The sequence below is a fragment of the Festucalex cinctus genome, chromosome 6, assembly GCF_051991245.1.
Source record: "Festucalex cinctus isolate MCC-2025b chromosome 6, RoL_Fcin_1.0, whole genome shotgun sequence".
NCBI lineage: Eukaryota > Metazoa > Chordata > Actinopteri > Syngnathiformes > Syngnathidae > Festucalex > Festucalex cinctus.
The window spans coordinates 20,289,923-20,314,474 of NC_135416.1; the positions used below are offsets into that span (position 1 = coordinate 20,289,923).

At 40.4% G+C, this 24,552-nt stretch overlaps 3 protein-coding genes across 6 annotated transcripts in view; 2 read left to right on the forward strand and 1 right to left on the reverse strand.

The window, feature by feature from the left end:
* micall1a (MICAL-like 1a) overlaps positions 1-13,753 on the forward strand; it is a 20,821-nt gene extending 7,068 nt beyond the window's left edge. The window contains exons 3-16 of one of the 3 annotated variants that reach the window (XM_077524239.1): positions 2,804-2,945; positions 4,027-4,151; positions 5,208-5,338; positions 6,694-7,271; positions 7,348-7,408; positions 7,567-7,991; positions 8,210-8,583; positions 8,649-8,783; positions 8,872-8,998; positions 10,275-10,365; positions 10,606-10,679; positions 11,052-11,166; positions 11,935-11,981; positions 12,253-13,753. In XM_077524239.1, coding sequence (XP_077380365.1) covers positions 2,804-2,945; positions 4,027-4,151; positions 5,208-5,338; positions 6,694-7,271; positions 7,348-7,408; positions 7,567-7,991; positions 8,210-8,583; positions 8,649-8,783; positions 8,872-8,998; positions 10,275-10,365; positions 10,606-10,679; positions 11,052-11,166; positions 11,935-11,981; positions 12,253-12,380 — 2,553 coding nt within the window. In that variant the 3' untranslated portion in view covers positions 12,381-13,753. The remainder of the gene's footprint in view (positions 1-2,803; positions 2,946-4,026; positions 4,152-5,207; positions 5,339-6,693; positions 7,272-7,347; positions 7,409-7,566; positions 7,992-8,209; positions 8,584-8,648; positions 8,784-8,871; positions 8,999-10,274; positions 10,366-10,605; positions 10,680-11,051; positions 11,167-11,934; positions 11,982-12,252) is intronic. The other 2 variants (XM_077524240.1, XM_077524241.1) reach the window with 2 other exon arrangements.
* On the reverse strand, positions 13,708-16,469 carry c6h22orf23 (chromosome 6 C22orf23 homolog). Of its 2 annotated transcripts, none has more exons than XM_077524253.1 (7): positions 16,408-16,469; positions 15,238-15,384; positions 15,070-15,132; positions 14,608-14,781; positions 14,306-14,440; positions 14,014-14,114; positions 13,708-13,898 (listed from the first exon to the last, which is right to left on the reverse strand). In XM_077524253.1, exons 2-7 carry the CDS (start codon positions 15,329-15,331, stop codon positions 13,815-13,817), a joined length of 651 nt encoding a protein of 216 aa, XP_077380379.1. In that variant the 5' UTR covers positions 15,332-15,384; positions 16,408-16,469; the 3' UTR covers positions 13,708-13,814. The 2 variants fall into 2 exon arrangements, with proteins under 2 accessions (XP_077380379.1, XP_077380378.1); XM_077524252.1 differs by lacking the exon at positions 16,408-16,469 and adding an exon at positions 16,247-16,393.
* A 2,975-nt stretch (positions 16,470-19,444) lies between these two features.
* Positions 19,445-23,842, forward strand: klf1 (Kruppel like factor 1 (erythroid)). The gene is made up of 3 exons (XM_077524909.1): positions 19,445-19,623; positions 22,478-23,255; positions 23,322-23,842. The coding sequence occupies exons 1-3, from the start codon at positions 19,561-19,563 to the stop codon at positions 23,495-23,497; spliced, it is 1,017 nt and encodes a 338-aa protein (XP_077381035.1). The 5' UTR covers positions 19,445-19,560; the 3' UTR covers positions 23,498-23,842.
* Positions 23,843-24,552: the final 710 nt, after the last annotated feature.

A 24,552-nucleotide genomic window follows, 5' to 3' on the forward strand; every position in this document is an offset into this window, starting at 1 on the left:
TGAGACACACTGTGCTATAACAACATGGAACCTACCAAAAGAAAGATTAGTCTCTTCTTTCATCAGGAAAAAGTATATTTCTATCTGTTTCCGCTTTGCAGCAATTAGCATTAGAATATAGCTTAAGTTTCATCATTATTCACAAATCTGTTTAAAACAGGGCGGCACGGTGGATGACTGGTTAGCACGTCCGCCTCCCAGTTCTGAAGACTCGGGTTCGAGTCCAGGCTCCGGCCTTCCCGGGTGGAGTTTGTATGTTCTACCCGTGCCCGCGTGGGTCTTCTCCGGGTACTCCGGTCTCCTCCCACATGCCAAATACATGGCTAATTGGGCGCTCCGAATTGTCCCTAGGTGTGCTTGTGAGTGTGGATGGTTGTTCGTCTCTGTGTGCCCTGCAATTGGCTGGCAACCAGTCCAGGGTGTACCCTGCCTGCTGCCCAGAGCTAGCTGAGATAGGCACCAGCACCCCCCACGACCCTTGTGAGGAATAAGCAGTCAAGAGAAAATGGATGGATGGATGGATGTTTAAAACAGTGGGAAAAGAGCCTTTTGCAACAACATGTTTGATCTCTTATACTCTGCTACCACCTGCTGGCCGTTTTTGTAATAACTACCATTGTTTCAAACATTCTCTTTGTTCAGAGGCTGCATCAAAGCCTTTTGTATGATACATCTTTGTGAGCATGGTAATATTAAAAATGGAACATATTAATACATTTTGGGAGCAAATGGCTAGAATGGCCATCTGGGATACAGGGCAGATACCCGTTGGGCCAGCCTCTTTTGGGGCTGATGCAGTGCTTTTAAATGATTATTTTCCTGCATTGTACCCCAAATACTGGCCCACAATGTAGAGGGACCAGTCCATTAATCAATTTCGAATATAGATAGCAAACTGAAACATCATTAATAAACATCTGTGGCAGAGTAACGTTAGGCAGGACTCGGGCTGGGCCGGGCCAACAGGCCTAAGTCAAAATGTCAGGGTCCATTTTTTTTTTGTGCCGGCCAGCCCTTTTAAAGCCTAATAAAGTTTTAATTTGATTGATTTGATTTGAGAGCAAGTGAGTTATTATTATAGTCAGAGGTTCACATGGGCACTGAAAATACTAAAAGTACACCAGATTCAATTGTGTTGCTGTGCATTTGCATCCCAAGCATTTTGCATTGGTATACATTACGTACTGGCGTGTGGTATATGCAGTAGATGGAATAAATTTTGCCTCTGGGTATTTGGAGTGGACTCCACTGACTTGTTGATCACATGATCTGCTTCAGTCTATTTGACCATGAAGCTGGAGGACTGGCGTGGTCAGCCCCAAGCTGGTTAAATATGGTGCTTACATGACCATCCTCCCTTTCCCTGCTTCTCGTGAACTACCGTGAGAAATTCTGATGTGGCTGGATAGCTAGCAAACACGGCTAAACACGGCTGTCCTTTGACGGGGCAGAACTGCTCCTAAGTCGCTAATCCTCGCTTTCGTTCCAGCAAATAAGCAATGCTTCTGACAAGTACTGTTATCACAAAAGGAGGACAAGAAATGCAAAATTCTAGATATTTTTTTGTACAAAAGTACAGACTATGAAACCAGCACAAACTCAAGAGTTGTCAATCTGTCAGTATACCAAGAGACATTCAGTGCTGAAATGTGAGTCCCCTCATTGTAAGTGTGAGCTAAACTTTGGCAGGGTTTTGCTGTCACCAACCTCCGTTTGAGCCACTGAAAACGTTGGCTAAAGAACCCGAAACAAAATCTGCTGACTAATAAGTGAAAGCAAATTGTTGATTATATCCCTGAGGCTTAGGCGTGAGTAAGTCATTTATGAGTGCAAATGAGGAGCGCATGCAACTATTTAAGTCTTTTTCTTTTTTGTTTTAGTTTTCATGAACTCCTCCCTGGTTTGCTTTCCCAACAAATCTTGTCAACAAGCAGTCGGCCCATATTCAACCTCTTCAGACTGTAGTCACATGTCTTGTCGTCATGCAACCACGGTTTGGAATGGTTTGGGTCTGTCATATAATTTGTTAGGTTAGATGAATAGTTCATTGAAATTATTGAATTTACTTGAGACGATGTGAAATGCATCCCTTTTTTTTTTTTTTAGTAAGACATTTTGTTATAATCTGGTTCAGTAGTTTTGGTCTATTCTGCCTTTATATGTAGTACTGGCATGTGTCCATCCATCCATTTTCTTGACCGCTTATTCCTCACAAGGGTCGCAGGTGGTGCTGGAGCCTATCCCAGCCGGCTTCGGGCAGTATGCGGGGTACACCCTGGACTGGTTGCCAGCCAATCGCAGGGCACACAGAGACGAACAACCAGCCACACTCACAAGCACACCTAGGGACGATTCAGAGCACCCAATTAACCTGCCATGCATGTCTGTGGAATGTGGGAGGAGACCGGAGTACCCGGAGAAGACCCACGCGGGCACGGGGAGAACATGCAAACTCCACCCAGGAAGGCCGGAGCCTGGACTCGAACCGGAGTCCTCACAACGGGGAGGCGGACGTGCTAACCACTCGCCCACCGTGCCGCCACTGGCATGTGTGTGTTTGTATATTATGTATATGCCAGCGCAATGATGTTATGTAGCGGGACCTAGCCTCTAATTTCTACTGTAGGACACTGTAGTTGTATAGGCTTGTGGCAAAGGGACAAAACACTCATTTATGACCTGCTGATGGGGATGTAGCACAACACAACCAATGGTTTGCGAAGTAGGTTTTAAGTTCAAAGTATTTACTGCTTGTTGGCTAAGAATGCTTGCACGATTGTGTCCATGTTTGTGCTTACTGTAGGCCTTTGAGGTGGCCGAGGCAGAGCTCGGGATACCTGCACTGTTGGACCCAGAAGACATGGTGTCAATGAAGGTTCCTGACAGGCTCAGTGTCATAACCTACATCTCGCAGTACTACAACTTCTTCAATAACAAGTCTCAAGGTTAGTACATAGAAGACCCTAAAGGCAATACTGTAATAGATTTTCTTGTTCTTCATAAATGCGTTACATTTGCATGTGGGGAAATGTGTTTTGTGATCCGGGTCTAGCAACCTGTATCAAGGAAGAGGGAATTATAAACAGTTCCAAATACTAGCCACTAGTAGTGTTGTTCTGATACAGTTTTTTTGGCCCCCGATACCGATTCCGATACCCAGCTTTGCAGTATCGGCCGATACCGATACCTAAGGTTTTTTTCCCCCTCAACATGAAAAAGCTGTCCTGCCATTGGTTCAGAGCATTCAAGGGCCAATAGGATATCTTAGATCGGCATGCAGTGAACATGTCACATATCAGTGAATGTCGTGCACGAGCAAGACACAAGATGCTGCATCCAAAGTCCTATATTAGCGTTGGAATTAATGGTACCGGCATGTTACTTGTGAGTGCTCACCGATACCGATACCACTGTTTTAATGCAGTATCGGCATCTCTGCCGATACCAGTATCAGTATCGGAACATTACTAGCCAGCCAGTACTAGCACAAAAACTTCAGGTTTCTGCTACAAAGAAAAACAAATGTCAGAAAAAGCCTCTGATATCAACTTAATTTGTGGTAGGTGTTTGTTGTATTTGTCGTGAGTTTGAATGTGATTCTGAACACAGCCGCGTCTACAGTTTTGAGAGGGTATGCGCAGCAGTGCAACCACATTATCTCAGTTGTTTATTTTCAATTCCTCTTGGAAAAGTTTTGTTCTAAATTTGAGTTGTAACTTATAGGTCATGATATTGACCAAATTATATGAAAGAAGGGGTGTGTAGACTTTTTATATCCACTCTAAGGGCATGTCACACATGAAAGCACCACACAGAAAGATCCAAGCTGGGGTCTGAACCCAGAATCTGATCTCGTTGTATTTTGGAGGTGGCTGGATAAAGTGCATGTTTGCAAGTCTAGTCATTCAATGCATGTTTGATTTTGATTTACAGAAATGCAACATTTGAGTCAAAATGCTGTACTGTGAAATGCTACAATTCAACCATTAGGTGTTCACTAAATGAGCTTATCGTCTATTCCTACAGCGAACCCTCCCTCCATGAAGAGGCTCGGTTCTGTTTGTAAAAATGATCCTGCCCCGAAAAGGCCTCCAACTCCACTAGAGGATAAAGAGGACGAGTCAGAGGTAACAACAAGACTTGAGGAAAATGTGAGAACACATTCCAACAGACAAATAAGGGTCCTCATGCATGTGTTGATTGTGATTTCTGAGGCCAGCTCATTTCTCCTCTAAAACTGCATGCTTTACTTTTCAGGTCAGCCATGTCATTAGTAGATGAATTGACTAAACTCAATCTTTGTCCAATATTTGTGTATATATAGGAGGTTTGAAATAATGTTATGTGCTTTTTGTGGGTAATATCATTCACTCTGTAAAACACAAAATCCCATCCTTCCTTTTCAGTATACAAATACAGTATGTATTTAATATGTCCCTGTTCTCTGTGAGGTGAACAGCAGTAGTAGTCCATAAAGATAGCTTGTGTATCCTGTCTCTCTTCTCTTTGGCATGCCATCATCTACTTTCCTCCATCCCACACTCCCCTGTACTGGTGTCGTCATTTCTTCAGGTGGAAATCCATTCCACTCCCTCTTCGTGTACTTCCCCCTCCCCCAATCTGACCCCCCCTCCACTCTCTGTTCCTGAGCCTAGGCAGTAATGGGTGGTGGGGGGCTAAGAGATGAAAGTAAAACAGATAGGTTAGTCTTTTTAACCAGTTCTTGTACATAATATAGTGGCGTTGTATTTCCCTAACACTGTGTGGCATGCTTTGGATAGGTTGCTGCTAACCACTAATCTCCTCTACCCTAATTTAAAAACCTTCGTGTAGTACTGGAAATTCGACCTTCATAAAGTAAATTTAAAACTACCATTACTAAGTGGTGTGATTTTTGTTTTGTTTTTATAACTCATATTAAACTCATTACATTAGGATAAGTGTATTTCATATTGATTAAGGATGTTTAAATTTCAGTAAGTGTTGTTCTTTTACTTTTGAAATGATAATGCTGTTTGATGAAGCTGTAGATGTTTCAGGAAGTTGATGTAGCGAGGTAAACACAATGAACAATCCACATCCTCAAATCCTGACTCCATGTTTGATCTTCCCCTCCTTCATTACTCTGCATCTCCCCCCTCTACCCCTCCCCTGGCGTCTCCTCCTTGTCCTCTGCCTGTGAAATACGTCCCGGCTGCTTGCACTAGACGAAGGTGGCGGGGCTAGAAGTGTCGAAACGCACCACACTCAGCAGCACCTGCACTGCCTGTCAGCAGCACGTCCATCTGGTGCAGCGGTTTTTGGTGGACGGAAAGCTGTACCATCGAAACTGCTTCAGGTGAGTACGGAGCGCCCATTCTCCTGGATATGTAGTGTCTGTGGGAACTTGGGAGGTCAGAGGTCATTGATATTGGACAAGACGACAGGCTCGCAATGTCTATTCAAGGTCATACCAAAGGTATGATGCAATGAGGTCAGGGCTGTTAAGTTCTTCCCCACGGAACTCGTTCAAACATGTCTTGGTGGATCCTGCTTTCCTGTTATTGTGTAAAAACTAAGGCTGTCAGGCGGTTAAAATTTTTAATTGTAATTAATCGCATGACTTCAATAGTTAACTCACGATTTATTGCAATTTTTTTTTATCTGTTCTAAATGTACAAGAAAATATACATGAATATATATGTGTATATATATATATATATATATATATATATATATATATCCATCCATCCATTTTCTTGACCGCTTATTCCTCACAAGGGTCGCGGGGGCTGCTGGCGCCTATCCCAGCTGGCTCTAGGCAGTAGGCGGGGGACACCCTGGACTGGTTGCCAACCAATCGCAGGGCACACAGAGACGAACAACCATCCACACTCACACGCACACCTAGGGACAATTCGGAGCGCCCAATTAACCTGCCATGCATGTCTTTGGAATGTGGGAGGAGACCGGAGTGTATATATATATATATTTTTTTTTTTTCATACTCTTGTTAACATAAAAGTGGAACAATGATAAAGGAATAGAAATGTGGCTGCATCCTTAGTCATTGATAGAGTAATTTCATAATCATTCATAAAATTTAGTTCAAATTAAAAAGATATACTGTACTGTTTAAAAAAAAAAACGTGTGATATTGATTTGTGTTCAGGTCATTTTTTTTGCCACTAGATGGCATAATTGCCTATGTAAGACGGGGACAGCGCAGTACATTTTTCTTTTCATATTAAGATCTATCTAATCTTTAACAAGAAATAACTTGTGAAATTCTGCACATTTTAAAATTGTAAAATACAACTTGACTCCAGTCTCTACAAATATGTGCATTATTATTAAATTTATTGCTGCAAATTTTGACATGGGTGTGTCTGCTGCGTTGCGACTGGAATCCCCCCAGTACAGGTTATCCAAGTAAGGGGCGGTCATTAATCATGCATTAAAAAAAAAAAATTGTGATGTTAAAGGAACTTTAAATTAACTCAAAGTTAATGCACTAATTTTCACAACACCAGTAAAAACATCTGGCAAGCTTACAACAAAAGAAAGATTAGTGACAAAAAAGTCACATATGCTCACTAATGAGTTAATTGACACATATGATAGTGTTTCGTTTAGTTAGTTCATACAATAATATCATATCTGATTGTCTGAGCTGTTGTAGATCTTAGCCTTCTCCTGTGCTTGTTCTTCCAGATGCACGGAGTGTCGTAGCACTTTGCTACCTGGGTCTTACAAAAAAGGAAGTGAGTCTGGGGCTTTGGTTTGCACCCACCACCTTACAAGGCAAGCTTCAGCAAACCAAAACGGCCGGCCAGATCTTAGCAAGCCACCCACTGCAGTCCAGTCGGTGAGGATAGGTCGCAGCAAGTCCCCCTACATCTCAGACCAGCAAATGACTCCATCCCCTGTGGGGAAAGTGAATGACACTGACACACCAGCTAATGTGACTGTCATAGTCACCCCTGTACCAACAAAAGATGAGGTCTCCTTGGAAGACACAGATTTGCTTAATGACAGTGGACAAGCAGAAGAAGAACACCGCCCATCTTCTCCTCCCAACCCTTTCGACGAGAGTGATGAGGATGAGAATGAACAAGCAGTGGCAGAAGACAGTAATAAGCCAAATGGGGACCTCACCTCTGAACCTGCTAATCAAAATGAAGCTGTCGCCAGACCGGTGCCAGCACCTCGCCGGATTGCAGAGCCCAGCCCTCCGCCCCGCCCATCCCCACGGGTCAAGCTACCCCGCACAGCAGACAGCCAGGCAGCTGGTGCGTGATCAGGATTGCTGTACAAATGATTGACAGGTGGAAATGAGTGATGATTACAAATGTTCTGGAATTGCAGGTGACCATCAGAAACCACCCACTCCCCCAAAACCCAGAGAGAGATCCCAGTCTCCAAGAAGGTATGTGAATTTCTTCTTCTTTGTTTTCATACAGTGTGTCTGACCACATCATCACTTGTTTTCCTTGTCTTGACATCATATTAAATGTTGACCGCTTCATGTCTTCGTTTGGATGTGTGGTCTTCACCTCTGTGACGTTTCCATGTGTCACTGTCCAGCTTGTCCACTGGCACACATAAACCCAAAGACCCACCCTGGCTTGCCTTGGTCCAATCAGAAACCAAGAAGAAGAAACCCCCACCCCCTCCCCCACCAGGACAGGCAACACCCCCCAACACAGGCTCTGTGTGTTCTCTTAAAGAGGAGAGCTCCAGGTCCAGTACGCCCACTTTACCCTCCAACCCCTTTGATGAGGATGATGAGGATGAAAAGAACGAGGCTAAGGACGAGGAGGAAGGCAGTGCGATTCCGACAACCTTGGCGGCGAGTCATCCGTGGTACAACATCACACAGGTGGCCGATGCCTCCGGCGCGGACACGCCCCCTAGCACAGGAAGCTCCTCCCGCTCAGCGAGCCCGGGAAGTGTGAAAAGCAAGAAACGACCGGCACCTCGTGCACCACAGCCACCTGTTGCTAACCAAGGTTAGTGGACATGACACTATTATTATTATTATTATTATTATTATTAACAACAAAAGACCAGCAACCTGCCAGGCCTATAAAGTACTGGGGGAAACACTGGCCTGAAGTTATTCTGAGTAATAATGTTTTTGGTTTTTCAATTTTTTTTGTTTTTCATTCCATCTACATTCAAACCCTTGGTTTCTTCTTTTCCACTTGTATCCCTGTTTAACACTCAGTTCATCAACATTCTCAGCAATCTTCTTGCTCTCCAGCTCTCAGCGTGGAAAGTCTGTCTTCTGGCTCCGACCACAGCTCCTCCCAAGCCCGTTCGGCCCCCGGCGGAAGCGGTGACCAGGAACTCGGTTTCACCAAAAGCGTCTCCGAGCCTTCCATCTGTTCACCATCCGCCGCCTCGCCTTCCTCCTCCTCTTCCGCCGAGCGTCTGCCTCAATCTTGCCTCGCATCTCCCGCGCCGTCAAACGCGAGCTCGGCGCCTGCCACCCCGCAGGTCAGTCGCAGTCACGAGACCAAAGCGACTGGACCTTCTCCACCACGGCCCACCAACACTCCCAGCCCATTAGCATCAGGGGCCACCCCTTTGCACAACAAGGTAACAGAATCACTTACAAGTACAGAACATTCATGACGACTAATGATCTCTTCTTTTTTTTTTAGCGTATTTGTAAGGAAAATCCATTCAACAGGAAAGTTTCTCCCTCCAGTGGTAAATCCAAAAGCAAACCCCCAAAAGGTCCTCGTCCTTCCAGACCCCCAGCTCCAGGTCATGGCTTCCCACTTATCAAACGCAAGGTATAAAAACTTGTGACATTTATTTCTAGAGAATATTTCCAAACTTGCACTTATGTGGTTTTCCCCATCCCATGCAAAAACTGACCAGGTGCAGTCAGATCAGTACATCCCGGTGGAAGACATCCACGGGGAGATGAGTCAGCTGGAGATACGGCTGGATGAGCTGGAGCTAAGAGGGGTGGAGCTGGAGAAGAAGCTCAGAGACAACCCTAATGGTAGGAAGCCAGAGTGCCTCTCTGACCTCTTTGACCGTTATCAAAGGAACGTTACACAAATACCGTACTTTCCAGGCTATAAGCCACTACTTTTTTTATTGCCACACTTGAACCCTGTTGTTTATTTAAGAATTTTTACTGACAAGCGTCAAGCTGCCAATAGATTTACAGATAGTCTCTGACCAATGAAATTGACCAAATACGTCACATTGGACCAATAAAACTGTGCGAGTCCATCCTCATACTGAATATTCTTATCGGTCATTTGCAGTTTAGTGGGGGGCTTGGATGATCAAATCTTTTCAGAAAACTGTCCAAGAGAGAATCATAACAGTAACACTTAGAGGAGCAACTATGACTGAGTTTTGCCAGGAGACTTTGATAGCAAAACAGTGTCAAAACAGTCCATTATTACCTGAGAAATTGTGTAACGAAAGAGTTGCGGGGCTGTTGCTTTCCGACACTAATGAAGGGGGCTTTGGTGGGTTTAATGCAAAGGAGGAGGAAAATGAGATAAAGATCAATGACTTTTCAAAGAGGCTTACTGTAAAACTAGTCATGTTTAGCATTGTTAGGACAAAAGTGTTTATTGGTGTTTAAGGTAATTATTATTTATATCCATCTGAGTGATCAGCAGCCAATATATGTACATATTTGTTTATATGGCTAAATTTAGCTGTTGTAGTCAGGAAATTACAGCATTCAGTTTGTCACAAAAAGTAAACACCACCACCACTGCTGACAAAAAGTTATGGGCTTTGCAATTTCAAGAGGAACCCAAATTTCACGATAACCTTTAGAGGTGAATATAATTTGACCATCTGTAAACTTTAAATGCACATGTCCGGCCGGCCTTTTAAATGTTTCAATACATTTTACCCAACTTGCTGTTCTCTTACAAGGAGCGGAAGGGCAAAATTATTTACAACTGATTGATCGATGAATAGGACATTTCCTATTCATTGTGCTGTTGAGATCGAGACCAATCCGTATCAATTGATCAACAGTACCTTGCCATTGCAAGAGTTCAAACAGGATGTTCACAGGGGGAAGTGGCCACTGAGCTTCGAGTGTCATCAGCAGGTTGCAACAGAGATGCAAAAGAGATTGGAAAAGTCAGAGAAAGGCAAAATTTGCATTTTGTTCTGTCAATTTTCTGAACCCCTTATCCTCACTGTGCAAAAAAAAAAGTTGAACAGTTGGACATATGCAACCAAAAATGTATCTGTGTCTATGTGTTCCTTAGAAGTTTCTAGGTAATTGTCTGTGTTTTCAGATGAGGATGAGGAGCGCCTTTTGGTTGACTGGTTCACACTCATTCATGAGAAGCATCAGTTAGTGCGGCGTGAAGCTGAGCTGGTCTACACGTAAGTATCAGAATGCAGCAAGATGCAATTGTGACAATGCTGTGACCTCAATATGACAACTAAATTCAATTCAAATGTCATTTGATGTCATTTTTGAGCAGCCAGGATCATTACCACCAGTTACTGTTATTGTTCCATATGTCATTCTTTTATTTATTTTCCTGTTGAAACATACTACAATGTGTTATCAAAAGCCCACGTCACATGCATCTATCACATCGTTTTTCATGCTCCTCACAGGGCGAAGCAGCAGAACCTTGAGGATAAACAGGCCGATGTGGAGTACGAGCTGAGGTGCCTTCTCAATAAACCAGGTTGGTTGAGGGTTCAAAAGAAGAGCACCTTCCTTTGTTATCCAGCTGCTTGTGTTACAAAGCTCATCTGCTCCATCTGAGCGTGACTGCAGCCTTCCTGTGTGGAGGCACAGGAAGCGCCATTGTTAATATTTATTTATATTTATTAATATCATAAGGTTGAGGTAAATATGATGTAAGCTATGTTAATGCTATGCAGTTGTACCATGCTCAATGTTCTCATGGTGTTAATTGAAGGCTGCGTGGAGAGAAATAAACTGCTCATTCACTCTCCCCAAAAAAATGTGTGAGAAAGGTGTTTTACATTTTAGCAAATTATGTTAAGACAACCGTGCAAATAAGCTAAATGATTCATCTTGCCCCTCCCCGCAGAGAAAGACTGGTCTGAGGAGGACAAGAGCCGTGAGCAGCAGCTGATGGCTGAGCTGGTTACTATCATTGAACAACGCAACCAAATAGTCAACAGCATGGATCAGGACAGGCAAAGGTAATCTTGTCATTTAGGACAATGTTTCATAACATTTATTGAGCCACAGCACCATCGTTTTTACCACCAAACAAAAAAAGACTCTAAAAGTATGAATACTGTCGGAATAATGATCTTGTCCTAATTTACTGACAAATTGACTTACTCAGTGTGAACTAATTGATCGCTGGCGTAGATAGATGAACAGGGGTGTCAAAATTAGAGCGTTAATTTAATGTTTGCTATTAATGACCGCCCCTAACCTGGAAAGCCTGTACTGGGGGGATTCCAGTCGCAACACATCCATTTCAAAATTTAGCAGTAATAATTTTAACAATAATCCATTTGTGGAGACTGGAGTCAAGTTTTAGTTTACAATTTTAAAAATGTGCAGAATTTCACAAGTTACTTCTTGTTAAAGATTGGATGACTCTTAATATTAAAAGAAAAATGCACTGAGCTGTCACCAATGTCTTACAAATGCAATTATGCCATCTAGTGGCAGAAAAATGACCAACACAAGTCAATATCACACTTTTTTTACAGTGATGAAAAGACGCAGCCATTTTTCTTTTCGTTTAACATTTTTCCACTTTTATGTGAAGTGTATGAAAGCTTAGGAAATATATTTGATTGTACGTTTTATTGTACATTTAGAACAGACCTAAAAAGTGTGATTAATCGTGAGTTAACTTGAATTCATGTGATTAATTACAATGAAAAATTTTTGGAGTGCAAATATGTCATGATGTGTCGCTACTGTTAACTCTAACAGCACATTTCTCACAGGGAGGAAGAGGAGGATAAGTTTATGGAAGCCGTACTGAAGAAAAAAGGTAGGATTGCAACCCTCTTTGATGTGTTGCGCAATCGTTCATAAGGTAGTATAGTTATATTAACTTCAGATGTTTTAGTTACATTTACAGTCAATGTTTAGTCTATAAATCATTCTTCAGCACTTGTCAAATTTGCTCAAGCAAACCAGTTTTTGGGAATTAAGACCTTGTGCAACATTAAATGGATCACATTTTTTCCTCATCCAATGACTTAATTCTATCCACTAATAATTGTTACGTATTGTCACCCCCCCCCCCCCCCATTCATCAGACTTCCACAAGGAGTCCGATGGGGACCAGCAGAAGAAAAAAGGGGCAAAGTTCAAACCCATGAAGGTTCTGAAGAGGCTGAGTCACAAAGGAGAACCTGGAAAAAGTCCTCGTAAGGACAACAGTTGATCCGCACAAACGCTTTGAAGTGTTCTCAGAAACTCTCGTGAATGTCTTGAAGTGCCACACAGACTGCCACCGCGGTGCTCCTCCACCAAGAGCCAAGTACTTTAAGAGTCGTACTGCACCGACTTGTTAACTGTTGCCTGTCACTGATCAAAGCTCACCTGACCTGTAATCAGCTTCCTGGGAAGATAGCTTGGAGATTATGGCCCCTAATGCTCGCAGGTTATCGGATGATGTCTCATTAAAGGTTGTTTAGGTTCTCTAAAGTGACTAATATGGTAAAAACAACAACAACAACAATAATAATAATAATCATAAAAGACTTCATGTTAGTTGCTTTATAGAAAACATTGAGGGCTCATCTTCATTTTTGTGCCGGGGCAAGTCTAGTGTGTTTGGGAATTTGATAGACACACTATTGTTCAAAGGGCGTTCCAGCTGAATGAACTACTGAACATCTGTCAATTTGCTCACAAAAAAAAAGAAGTAAGATCATAGACTTGGTAACAACAGGTCTAACTAGTGGCGCAAGTGGTGTAACGCAATTTGGTGGATTTGTTCGAAGCGCAGGCAGACTGATGTGTGTGTGGTGGATGTCATCTTATTTCATTCAAAAATATGACAAAATTGATGGACAATCGCTTTGAATCATTGAAGAAATTAAGTAAAGTAAAGGAATGGGGTGGGGAGGAGTTGGAAAAATTCTTGCACTTTGTGTGTATAAGCACACTTTGCGTGCACTAATCAGAACCCAGCGAGTCTTTTTCTGCTTCTGCAATATCAAGCACCGTGTGCGCTTGTGCAGCTCGGATTTGAATGGAAATGAGGGGAGCCACTTCGATTTGGAGGAGTCGCTTGCGTTCCATCCCACAACGGCGCAAATTGCCCTGTTCTGACTGCACTAATCAAGCAAAATACCGAAAGAAAGAAAATTCCATGCCCATTAAATTTGTACTGGGCATGAAAATCACTCTCGTTTCACTATTCTTAAGCATGTCAAAGATACTGTGGAATAGCAGAGTGACAGTATTTAATGACATTATTTGGATGCAAAACACATTTATTCAGAATATGTTGAATCATGACAGCTACTATGTCTGTGTGAGCATATTATTCATGTTAAATGTCACACGCGCTGTCGTGATTTTTAGAAATGGTGAAACAAGTTCTCATCTTTTTTTAAACTTGGAAAGCCCTGTGTTAATTTATATTTTACTGTGCTTTGTGTGGAGAAGGTAATGTGCAAAACTGTCATTTATTTAATTGTGTATCTGCATCATCTCCCTCAACGAACCAATTCATTTTAATGGCAATTGAAAAAAAGATTATGCAAATGAGACTGTAAGGCAGATAAATAAAGCAATTTGATACAAGGAGATTACTGTTGTTTATTGATTGTAAATGAAACGTGCCACTGTGAGCTTGTCCTTGCAGATGTCACAATCTGTGATCCCCACTCGGCTCGCACGCCGCTTCCTGATGAGGATGTTTGCCATCCAGCATCTCCAGTTCTCTGATTTTCTATAATACAGTTCAGAAATTAATAGAACCTGATCTGAGGGTTTCCCATGAATAACCAACTAGACATAATTTTATTCATTAAATGTTAGCATACAGACAACCCCAAATGTTTTACCTGTGATATCTCTGTGTTGATGATGTGGATGTACTGCTGGTCTTGTCCGAGCGAGGCCATATCAGCCAGGAATTGTCGTCTTTCCTCGATCTCATCCAGAACTACAAAAGAACACTTTTTTTATTTTATTTTTATTTTAAATGCCGTTACCCACAAGTCTACCTCTTGAACGTCCCACTCAATCACAATCCAAGCTGCCCGCTAATTGCCACCCTCTCATGTTTCTCAACCAGGATGATCTTGCACTGCTAAATACTGTATATGTACCAATGCCGTGTGCATGCATCCTGACCTTCCTGATAGCGGTCCGTCTCCTCGGTCACCTCAGGCTTCCGATTGGCAGCAACATTTTGGGAGGTTGCATCTTCATGTTCTTGTCCAGTTGCCAAGATGTTTTGAAGCCTCCTCTTCTCTTTTTCTAAATCTCCTAGATCAAGTCAGAGGAGTTGCAGAAAATGAAGTGGTGGTCAGACTCCCTGATTTATTTTTTATTTTTTTTGTATTTTATGTGAAATTATTAAATGAAACTTGTTCTCTTAATCTCCTGTCAGTAACATTTATGTCAGGTTTTTATGATGTCGAAAAATAACGTACTTGCAGGAGCAGGACAGAACTTTTCTCGAACGTAGCCGTTTCCAGAGCGACAGGAAGCGGCACTCCGTCTCAGAGGCCGAACTGGGAGAAGTTTCAGGGAGCGTTGACTGGCTTTAGGTTGCGGAGAGGAAGCTGATGATGAAGGCTCAGTTGTTAGAGGCAAGGCTGAGCCATCTGCGGGTGGAATATTAGGGTTTTACTACAGCAATTTTTTCAGGCTCCCTAAATGCAGCCATTAATACAGGAAGAGAGACAGTGTCAAGTGTATTGGTAATGTCTGGATCACATTCTTGTTGTAAACACAAATATGAACAAAAACATAGTAATAAGAAATACAGGTGAGTGACTAGGCCATAAGGGATGGATGGTTAGGAAGTGTGCAGTTCAACTCCATCATTTAAGTTGCCCATCCCTGAAATATACTATAATTGCGATTGGTTTCCCTAAATCCCTCAAACTTACCCTTCAGACAGTCACTGATCTTTTTTCTTTGGAGGTTGCTGAGAGTGAACTCCTGCATCATTGCTGTGCACAGAATTGGGTCAATACAAATAAGGTAAGGATACCACAAATATAATAGCATAAATATGTATTGGCTACTATACGGTGTACGTCTTTTGTGCATCTCACATGTCAGCAGGTCCCGAGTCTGCTTGCTGTACTGATTGGCTGTTGGGTGCTTCCACAGGCCTCCTGTCACTCTGCTCTGTGACGACGTCGCCATCTCCTGGACTCAATGTCGGGGTTTTTTCTCCGAATTACACCAATGAGCTTGTGCTGGAAGTCAATAAATCTGCGATTTTATGATTACAGAGATGGATAGATGACTTCATTTTCCCTTTGTTATTTTTCTGACGACGCTTTATATGCACTCCTTGTAAACAAACATAATTACTTACTTAAATGGCTCATTATTATTATTATTATTATTATTATTATTATCATTATAATTACTTACTTAAATGGCTCATTATTATTATTATTATTATTATTATTATTATTTAGAACTTTGATATTTAAAAAACGCAAATAGACAAAAGTTGTCTTGATAGAGATCTTATAGCACATCCATGGTACATCCATAGTCAAGAGAATTATTTGATGTTGTTGACTTCCAAAAATGATTTGTGGCAAATATGCTGTCTTGTGCCAGGCTAAAAAAGCCAACTCTAAAATGCACATGCTTCAGGAATTTTCATATATCGGAAAAAAAACACACACAAAGTCTATTTTTTCAGTTACCATTTGTGAGCAAAGCTATTGAAACACATTGTTTTGATTGCTTAAAAGCCTGAGCCAATGCTAGGTAAAAAAAAACAAATAAATAAAAATCAGTCATTTAAGTCTTTACTCATAAATAAAGGAGTTGAATCAATTCTCCTGACTTATGAGAGCATTTTTCTACTTAGGAAGAGTATGAGAACTTTATGCTAATACAGAATAGATAATAGGGGAAATAACAGTGTGCATAAAGCAGCCAGTTACATTAAAAATGGGCTGCAGTGTTCATGCTAATAGCGTTGCTAACATCGATGGGTTCGCGCAAGGGGGACAATTTTTGAACACACGCACGCGCGTACAAGCAGGGAGGTATTTACCAAAACAAAAAAAGTAAAACAGTTTTCAGTACGTAATTTACCCATTTCAGCCGTCCATTGCGTGGATGAGCTGGCGTTCGGTATCCATAGCAACAAGAATCAACACGCAAAAGAGACTAGTGTCCAAACACGCACACACCCATCTCAAATATGTACGTTTATGGATCTATGAAACAAACAACACGGACTATTACTTACTTACTTAAAATGGTGAAAAAAAAAAAAAAAAAAAATCCAGCTGGCAAAAACAAGCACGCATTAACAGAAACGGTCACCAGGGGGCGACAAGTTCTAATATGTGAACGGTCAAAGCATTGCATTTATTGCGATCATCAGGTTGTCAACGACTATAAAACACACGGAACTTAATAAACCATTCAGTATGCCTTATAATAACTGACATATATAAGCATATGTAGACATATAAACCTACACAGAATTGCAGAACAGAAAAATCATCAATTTTCAGTTTATCCTAAACAGGGTCACGGGTAAACTTATAATATCCAAGCTGTCTTTGGCCTGAGGCAGAGTACACTGGATTGGTCCCCTGTCAATCAGGGCATATAGACAAACAACTATCAACATTTATGCTTGTGGTGCCTTCAATTAACCTAACATGCATTTTTGGAAAATGGGAAAAAGCCCAACATGCATCTCCACACATGAGGGCTTGAAATGAGACTCAAACGCCTCTCAACTGTGAGTTAATGTAACCAGTCTACCGTGTTGTTGCCACCACAATACATTAAAACCACAAATTAAACAGAATAATATTTTTGTTTTTCATAAAGGTAGTGAATTTCAAGGTTAACAAACTTTTTTACCCCAGCCTTGGCAAGTATTTGAAGTTACTTTATGAGTCCAAATGATATGGCTTTTATTCCTCCCTCAAAAATTGATTTGGAGATAAGAAAATAAAACACAAATGATCTCAGACTTATTTAACAAAGAGCTCTTTGATTTCAAGACCGTTAAAAATGTTCTCTTTTGCCTTGGCATGAAGATTTCAACTTAGAGAGCTTGATAACCGCAATTTTTGGATACTGAAGATGGTGTCTGTGCAGTCATCACCCGGTGGGGAGAGAGAGGGACTCTTTATCAGCGATGGGTTGGTCATGCATTATCTGTGAAGGGGCAGCTGCCTGCCGGAAGATAAATACGAGCTCCAACATAATCACCTTTCGAACACACGTCTTCTCAAAAGTCAAAGCTACGTGGCCTACGTGTGTGTTCAAACTTGTATTATTATTATTATTATTATTATTATTATTATTATTATTATTATTATTATTATTATTATTATTATTATCAATTTATTTTTTATCAACATCATCGTCATCATTTATTATTATAGGACCCAATTAGATATTGGTTAATTTATAGTAGCCTATGGTTCAGAAATTATATCATTCATATTTGCATATTTGATAATTTAGTTAAAAATAATCATCAGGATTATAGCATTTCATACATTATATTACATTTCATTTGTTTAAAAAAATACTTTGAGAAAATTAGTTAAGATGTTTATTTTATTTTTATTTATTTAATTGGAACAATTCACGTTGCGCAGATGAAGCCAGCTCATGACGGAAGCAAAACAGTTTTTGACCACACGAACATGCTATCATTATGAACATAGTTTTGTATAACTTTTGTGTTTTATGAAATAGTCAACAGCAAGTTGTGATCCTGTCGTTTGTGTTCAAGGCTCATCATTACTCTGGGTTCAAAATTGTTGTGGATGCGACAAGCTCATTCGCAAAGGCCAGTTGTTCATGTATTCATATTTTCTGTGGTTACTTTTGTTAGGTTCCGTATGGATGTGGACCCAAATGCAGGGAAACAAGGCATTAAAAAATAAAAATAAAAATAAAAATGACTTCAAAAACACAGATAAGGCAAACAATGTTATTAAAAAAAATAAAAAATCAACAGTCCAAAATCAAGGTTAAAAGTTACAAATACTAGGAATCAAATAGCAAACAAATAACAACAAGATGTGACAAGAACAACAATTGACAAGAAGTGAAAGAAAGCAGGGAACTAAATACTGTACACACAATCTGATGAGAGACAAGAAACACGTGGCTGAGGGAGCTGATTGGATGACACAAGGGACCGGTTGACAAACACAGATGGACACAATGAATATAATGAGAGAAATTCACAGAAGGAAACGCAAGGAAAACACAACAATTAAAGCCAAATCAACAAAATACAGTTCATGAGTCATGACAACTTTGAGATATTGGGATATCAATATTGGGATGACAATACAGTCTTTGCTCGCTATAACGCGGTTCACTTTTCGTGGTCTCGCTGTATCGCGGATTTTTTTTAAGTGCAATTTTGCATATTTTTTTGCAGTAATATACCCATTTTGTAAAATTTATGAAGTTTTGAACATTATCAATGTTTGAACAAGAGAGAAATGTGAGAACATGTAAATGCCTCAATGAGAAAAGTGTCTAAATTGTGTGGTAGGGGATTTTAGAGCCTTAAAACATTTATAAGAATTGTAAAAGATAAAGCTAACTACTTCGCGGATTTCATTTTTTGCGGGTATTTTTTGGAACCTAACCCCGGCGGAAAACGAGGGAACACTGTACTACAGGAAGTAGAAAATAAATGGATTTGGTCTCACACATATGGACAACTTTTGCTCTTGAAATAAAAAGAAGACTATAATTTTGATGTTAGTAATATAGTTCATCCAGCTAATCCCAGTTATTCATACCCTGGGCAAGTAATTGTATTGTTCAACTTCATTGAATAAAATCTTTTGGTGACAGGCTACAAGCATAACACAATTGTGAGGAAATGTAGTCTTCGCCATCATATAGCAAGATCCTACAATAAAATAATCTAGAGCATTCTAATTAACTGAAATAAAAACATTGGTTATACTGTACATGTTTTGATAAAAGGTCATATCTTGTAACACAACTTCTGACAGCATTTGCAGCTAGTTCCAAAATAAAAAAATCAGTATTAACTTAATAATTTGTGTTGACTGGAACTGCTCTGAATTTGTGCAGCAGAACAGGTAGATGCAAAATTATTATTTTTTTCTTTGGACGATTGCAAATCTTGAGGCAGCGCGCCACCTCCTAACGGTCTGAACAAAGCGACACGAAAAAGAGAGATTTGAAGTGTGAGACCCAGCTGACAGAGATAGACAAGCGCGAGGAGGGAGAGATAGCAGAGAGCAATGGTGCTAAAGGGGGCAACTTTAACTAACTGTTTCTCAGGTCACTGCGTGAACTGTAACTGCCTTGAGCAGCTTGTGAGTCGACTGGCAATTTGTTAGCCGAGGGCCAACGAGGATTTTTGTCGATCCAAGTTCTTCATGGCTGCCACCCAGGCTGTGTTACCTTCCTTCAGCTCCTTCTCAAACCTGTCTGACATGAAAGTAAGTATTGTTTGGACTTCATATATACTTCATAATGGCAGGAAAGTTGAGTAGAGAGAAAGCATAGTATAACGTCAAGTTAAATTCCAGTTTGTTATCAATTTCCTCAGAGAACAGCAAAACATGATTAATTGTTAACATCTGAACTCACTATGATTAAAAAATACACTAATGTCATTTCGTACATTTGAATGGTTACTTGCTGCTAAGCTGCATGTGGACTCTAATTTGGCCACATGATGTTGGTGGTAAGCAGAGATGGGAAAATCCAGAAAGTAAAAACCCTGCCACAGTTTGTCTGTAGCCAAAGCCCACAGGTGCTTTTACTCACCCTCGTTTACCTGCCAGTTGAGTAGTAGCACCTGTGGCTAAAGCCAAACTATGGCAGGATTTTTACTTTCTGGACCTGAATTTCCCATCTCTGCTCAATCAGGCTCACCACATTTAGCATTTTCACATGCATACCTGACACATTTGATGCAATTTGTCTGCTGCTCATGTTTTATTTTATTTATTGTATTGGTATTGCTGTTGTATCATGTGCTTGTGAATTGTTGCAAACAAAATCGCCCTACAAGGGACAATTCAATAAAGTGAAGTGCATTTAACCGCAATTCAGAATTTTGTACACATTTGATTACAATGCAAAAAGAAATTATTTTATTGCATGTACATCTTTATACTACGGAAGCGTATTGCATTCACTTGAAAGAAAAAAAAAAACTGCTGTTTTTCTGACAATTCTTTGGGGGGAGTTTTTTTTTTTTTTGAGTAATTTTTTTTCCTGTTTTATTGAATATTTTTTCCCGCTGTTTTTCTGAGTAATTTTTTTTTCTGTTTAAAAAAAAATACCCTGTTTTTCTGAATAAATTTCTTTCAGTTTTTCTTAGTATTTTTTTTTCAGTTTTATTGAATTTTTTTTTCATTGTTTTTCTGAGTATTTTTTCCCCCGTTTTAAAAAAATAAATAAAATTTCCCGTTTTTCTGAATATTTTTTTTTGGGGGGGAATATATATATATTTTTTCTGTTTTTTTTTTTTTTTTTAAATAATGTCCCCCCGTTTTTCGGCGTAATCCCCCCCCCCCCCACATTTTCCAGAGTAAGATTTTTTTCTGTTTTTTGGAATCTTTTTTTTTTTATGACAAAAAAGATTTTCAGTAAAACAGAAAAAAATATTCAGAAAAACAGAAAAAATTACTAAAAAAAAAAACAAAGCTCCCAAAAAATAGTCAGAAACAGAAAAACAGGAGATTTTTTTCTTTACTAAGTTCACTGCTGAATGAACCTCCACACATCAGTGACTTGACCCCCAACATAAATTTCACAATTGAATCACGACTCATGATGACTGCATATTGGTACATATCAATGGCACAACTGGAAACCCACGTTGACACTTCAATGATACGTGATGAGAAATCGTACTAATGGCATCTACTAGCAGCAAGGTTGCTTTAGTTAATGAAAACTAACGAAAAAATTAAAACTAAAATTAAAAAAAGCAATTCCGTTAACGAAATAAAATAAAAATGAAAATGCTTTTTAAAAAAAACGAAAACTAACTGAAACTACATTTTATGTTTACAAAACTAACTATAATTATAGAGAAAAAAGAAAGTCCTTTGTTTTACTCTTTGGTAATTAATTTAATACATAGAAAGGTCCAGAAAGTAAAAACTGCGCCACAGTTTGGCTTTAGCTACAAGTGTTTGTAATCAACCAGCGGGTAAACGAGGTCATTACGAGAAGCACCTGTGGCTAAAGCCAAACTCTAGCAGGGTTTTTACCTTGTTGACCTGGTTTTCCCATCTTTGAAACTAACGAAAGCTAAACTACAATTAATCTTTTAATTTTAATTTAATTACATTTTAACCATGGTGTTTATTAAATATTGAGCACAAGTAATACACATTTTAAAAAACGAAAAATACTGAAACTAACTAAAGCTAAACTAAAATTAAGCTTTTAATTTTAATTTAATTTTAACCATTGTGTTTATTAAATAATGCGCACAAGTAATACACCTTAAAAAAAAAAAGAAAATACTGAAATTAACTAAAGCTAAACTAAAATTAAGTAGTTTTTTTTTTTTAAATAAAAACCAACAGAACTGTCTTGAAAATTAATTAAAACTAACTTAATTTAAAAAAAAACAACTCAAAATGAAATAAAAACTAACTAAAATGAAAATTCCCAAACTTTAATAACCCTTATTAGCAGGCTCGTAGTCAAACACACTAACAACAAAATGAAACAACTTATCACTCAGGTGTAAGCAAGGGGGTATATGCCACGGAAGAGGCGGGACTGATTTTTGTACATCAGTTTGTTTCCGGTTCGGTTTGCGACGTGTAGGCTGCGTCAAAAATATTGTGCTTCCGACTTTGTGCCCCTCGGTTACGCGTTCGCAACCCGGACCGGAAATAAACTGATGTGCAAAATCACGTCCCGCCTCTTCTGTGGCATATACCCCATAGTCAGATCTCTCAGCAAAAGTTGGAGTGTTAAAATTTCAGGGTACTTTTTCACGGAGTTGATTTCAACTCCAAAAGTGTCATGTTAACATTTTTAGAGTTGAATCGCCTCTAGAGTTTTGTTTTTTCAAAAGTTGATCTCATAGTGTTTTGCAAAGACCTGACTCAGAGGGAAAACAAATATCTGACAGGAGTTACTTGTTAAAATATATACTGCCTCCAAGTGTTAAATATTTACCTATTTTTATTAAAGTGTTGGTTTAACTCTGGAGAGCATAAAGCGATATAATCTCTGAAAAAGCATTCAAATCACGTCTGTGGGAGCTATTTACAGGATTTATTTTTGAAGTTGACTTGTCAATGTGCCAACCCATCCTAGGTGTGGAACTGTGAAGACGCCTCGCCACCTACAGACCCCGAGCAGCTGCATCTCTCCCAGCAAATGAGCGAGGAGCTTCTGGATGACGACAGCCAGACTTCCTGGGACATCGAGCTGCTGCTGTCTGAGTGGACCAGCCCCTCACCGGACCCTTCCCTGCAGCCTCGCAGTGATGAGAGCCGTCATCAGCAGCTGAACCAAGACCAAGTGTACCACGAGGCTGGTATGATGAAAGACCAAATGGGTCAGGAGCAGACGGACTACAGTCTCATGGACGAGTTTATGTCCCCGGTTGCAACATTCCAGCCACAGGTGTACCATCAAGGTTATAACAATGACCCGGTAGCTGTCAATCAAGGTCGAACGTCAGCTGCCAATCAAGTGGAGCAGTTTGACTTCTCCCAGGAAAGACACAGCACATCATGGGAATTCAATTCGTATTACCACCCACAGCATCCTTCTTTGGTGACTTTCCCTGACGGCAGCTTCATCCCACTCCAAGCTGCGACCTCTGACCCTCGACACTACAACTACCCCTCCCACTTCACCCACGGTGCTAGCCTTTTCTGTGACTACTCCTACAGTCAGCCCACGAGTCGTTCCGCGGTACAGCAACAGATAGTTGGGCCGCAGACGCCCCCTGGTGGGGTGGAGGGGAAACGCGGGCGAAAGTCGACTGGGAAAAAGAAGCCTGCTGTCCACAGCTGTGAATACCCAGGTTGCAGCAAAACCTACACCAAGAGCTCTCACCTCAAAGCTCACCTCCGCACACACACTGGTAAGTCCAATGGCTCAGTCACACAACACTTTCTTGACTATTATAACATGTTTGCTACTTTTACAGGAGAAAAGCCGTACCATTGTTCATGGGAAGGCTGCAGTTGGAAGTTCGCCCGCTCTGATGAGTTGACGCGTCACTACCGCAAGCACACGGGCCAAAAACCTTACGAATGTGTGCTCTGTCAGAGGGCCTTCTCCCGTTCTGACCACCTGGCTCTGCATATGAAGAGACACACCTGATGATATCCAGATACATACTTCGTGGCCATTTCTTTTGGTACACATCTTGAATGAAATCCAGCACAGGAGCTTTAGCTTTATCAACAATTCTGCCTCTACAAAGATAATAATGCTAAATTTTATTTAACGCTGCCAGAGGGGTATTCATTTAAGATGTAAACAGTAATCCTCCACAATTTAAACTGTTAAAGGCGAAATCAATCTTGAACATTTCTTGACAATATGTTATATGTGACCTCACTAGTCTAAACATGACATTCTGATTAATATTACATTTGTGAAATATGAGTTATGAAGCAAAATCCACGTGTTTCTCCATCTCACGGGGCGGCCATTTTGCAACTTGCTGTCGACTGAAGATGACATCACAGTTGCTCAGGGCTCAGGCAACGGCCAATCACAGCTCACCTCTTTTCTGAAGCTGAGTTGTGATTGGTTGTTATTCCAGATCTGAGCGACTGTGATGTCATTTTCACTCGAGAGAAAGTGGCAAAATGGCCGCCTTTTGTTGTTGATAAAAACTGCTGGATTTTGCTGCTTAATTCATATTCCACTAATGCAATATTAACCAGAATACAATATTTAGACTAGTGGGGATGCAAGGAACATGTTATTGTCAAAAAAAAATTGAGGGGGTTGACTTCCGCTTTAATACAAGCAATTAGAAGCTGTTTTTTTTTTTTTTTTTTTGTTCGGTTGGTTGTTTTTTGGGGGGTTGTGTATGTGTCAGTTGCTGGCGTGTAAAAAAGTTATTAACTCAACAAAAAGTATTGATTGTTAGAACTGTAAATATACAACAAACTATAATACAAACTAAGCAGTTAAATATTATTTCAAACTCCATCCATTTTCTTGACTGCTTATTCCTCACAAGGGTCGCTGGAGCCTATCTCAGCTGGCTTTGGGCAGTAGGCAGGGGACACCCTGGACTGGCTGCCAGCCAATTGCAGGGCACACAGAGACGAACAACCATCCACACTCACACGCACACCTAGGGACAATTCGGAGCTCCCAATTAACCTGCCATGCATGTCTTTGGAATGTGGGAGGAGACC

Bases quoted from the DNA above. Each gene is read 5' to 3' on its own strand.
- c6h22orf23 (XM_077524253.1), bottom strand. From the start codon at position 15,331: ATGGCGACGTCGTCACAGAGCAGAGTGACAGGAGGCCTGTGGAAGCAC. The intron at 14,441-14,607 runs GTACGTTATTTT...GACTTGATCTAG, and splicing joins GTTCTGTCCTGCTCCTGCAA to GAGATTTAGAAAAAGAGAAG. The intron at 13,899-14,013 runs GTAAAACATTTG...ACTGTATTATAG, and splicing joins TCAACACAGAGATATCACAG to AAAATCAGAGAACTGGAGAT.
- klf1 (XM_077524909.1), top strand. From the start codon at position 19,561: ATGGCTGCCACCCAGGCTGTGTTACCTTCCTTCAGCTCCTTCTCAAAC. The intron at 19,624-22,477 runs GTAAGTATTGTT...AACCCATCCTAG, and splicing joins CAAACCTGTCTGACATGAAA to GTGTGGAACTGTGAAGACGC. The intron at 23,256-23,321 runs GTAAGTCCAATG...CTACTTTTACAG, and splicing joins TCACCTCCGCACACACACTG to GAGAAAAGCCGTACCATTGT.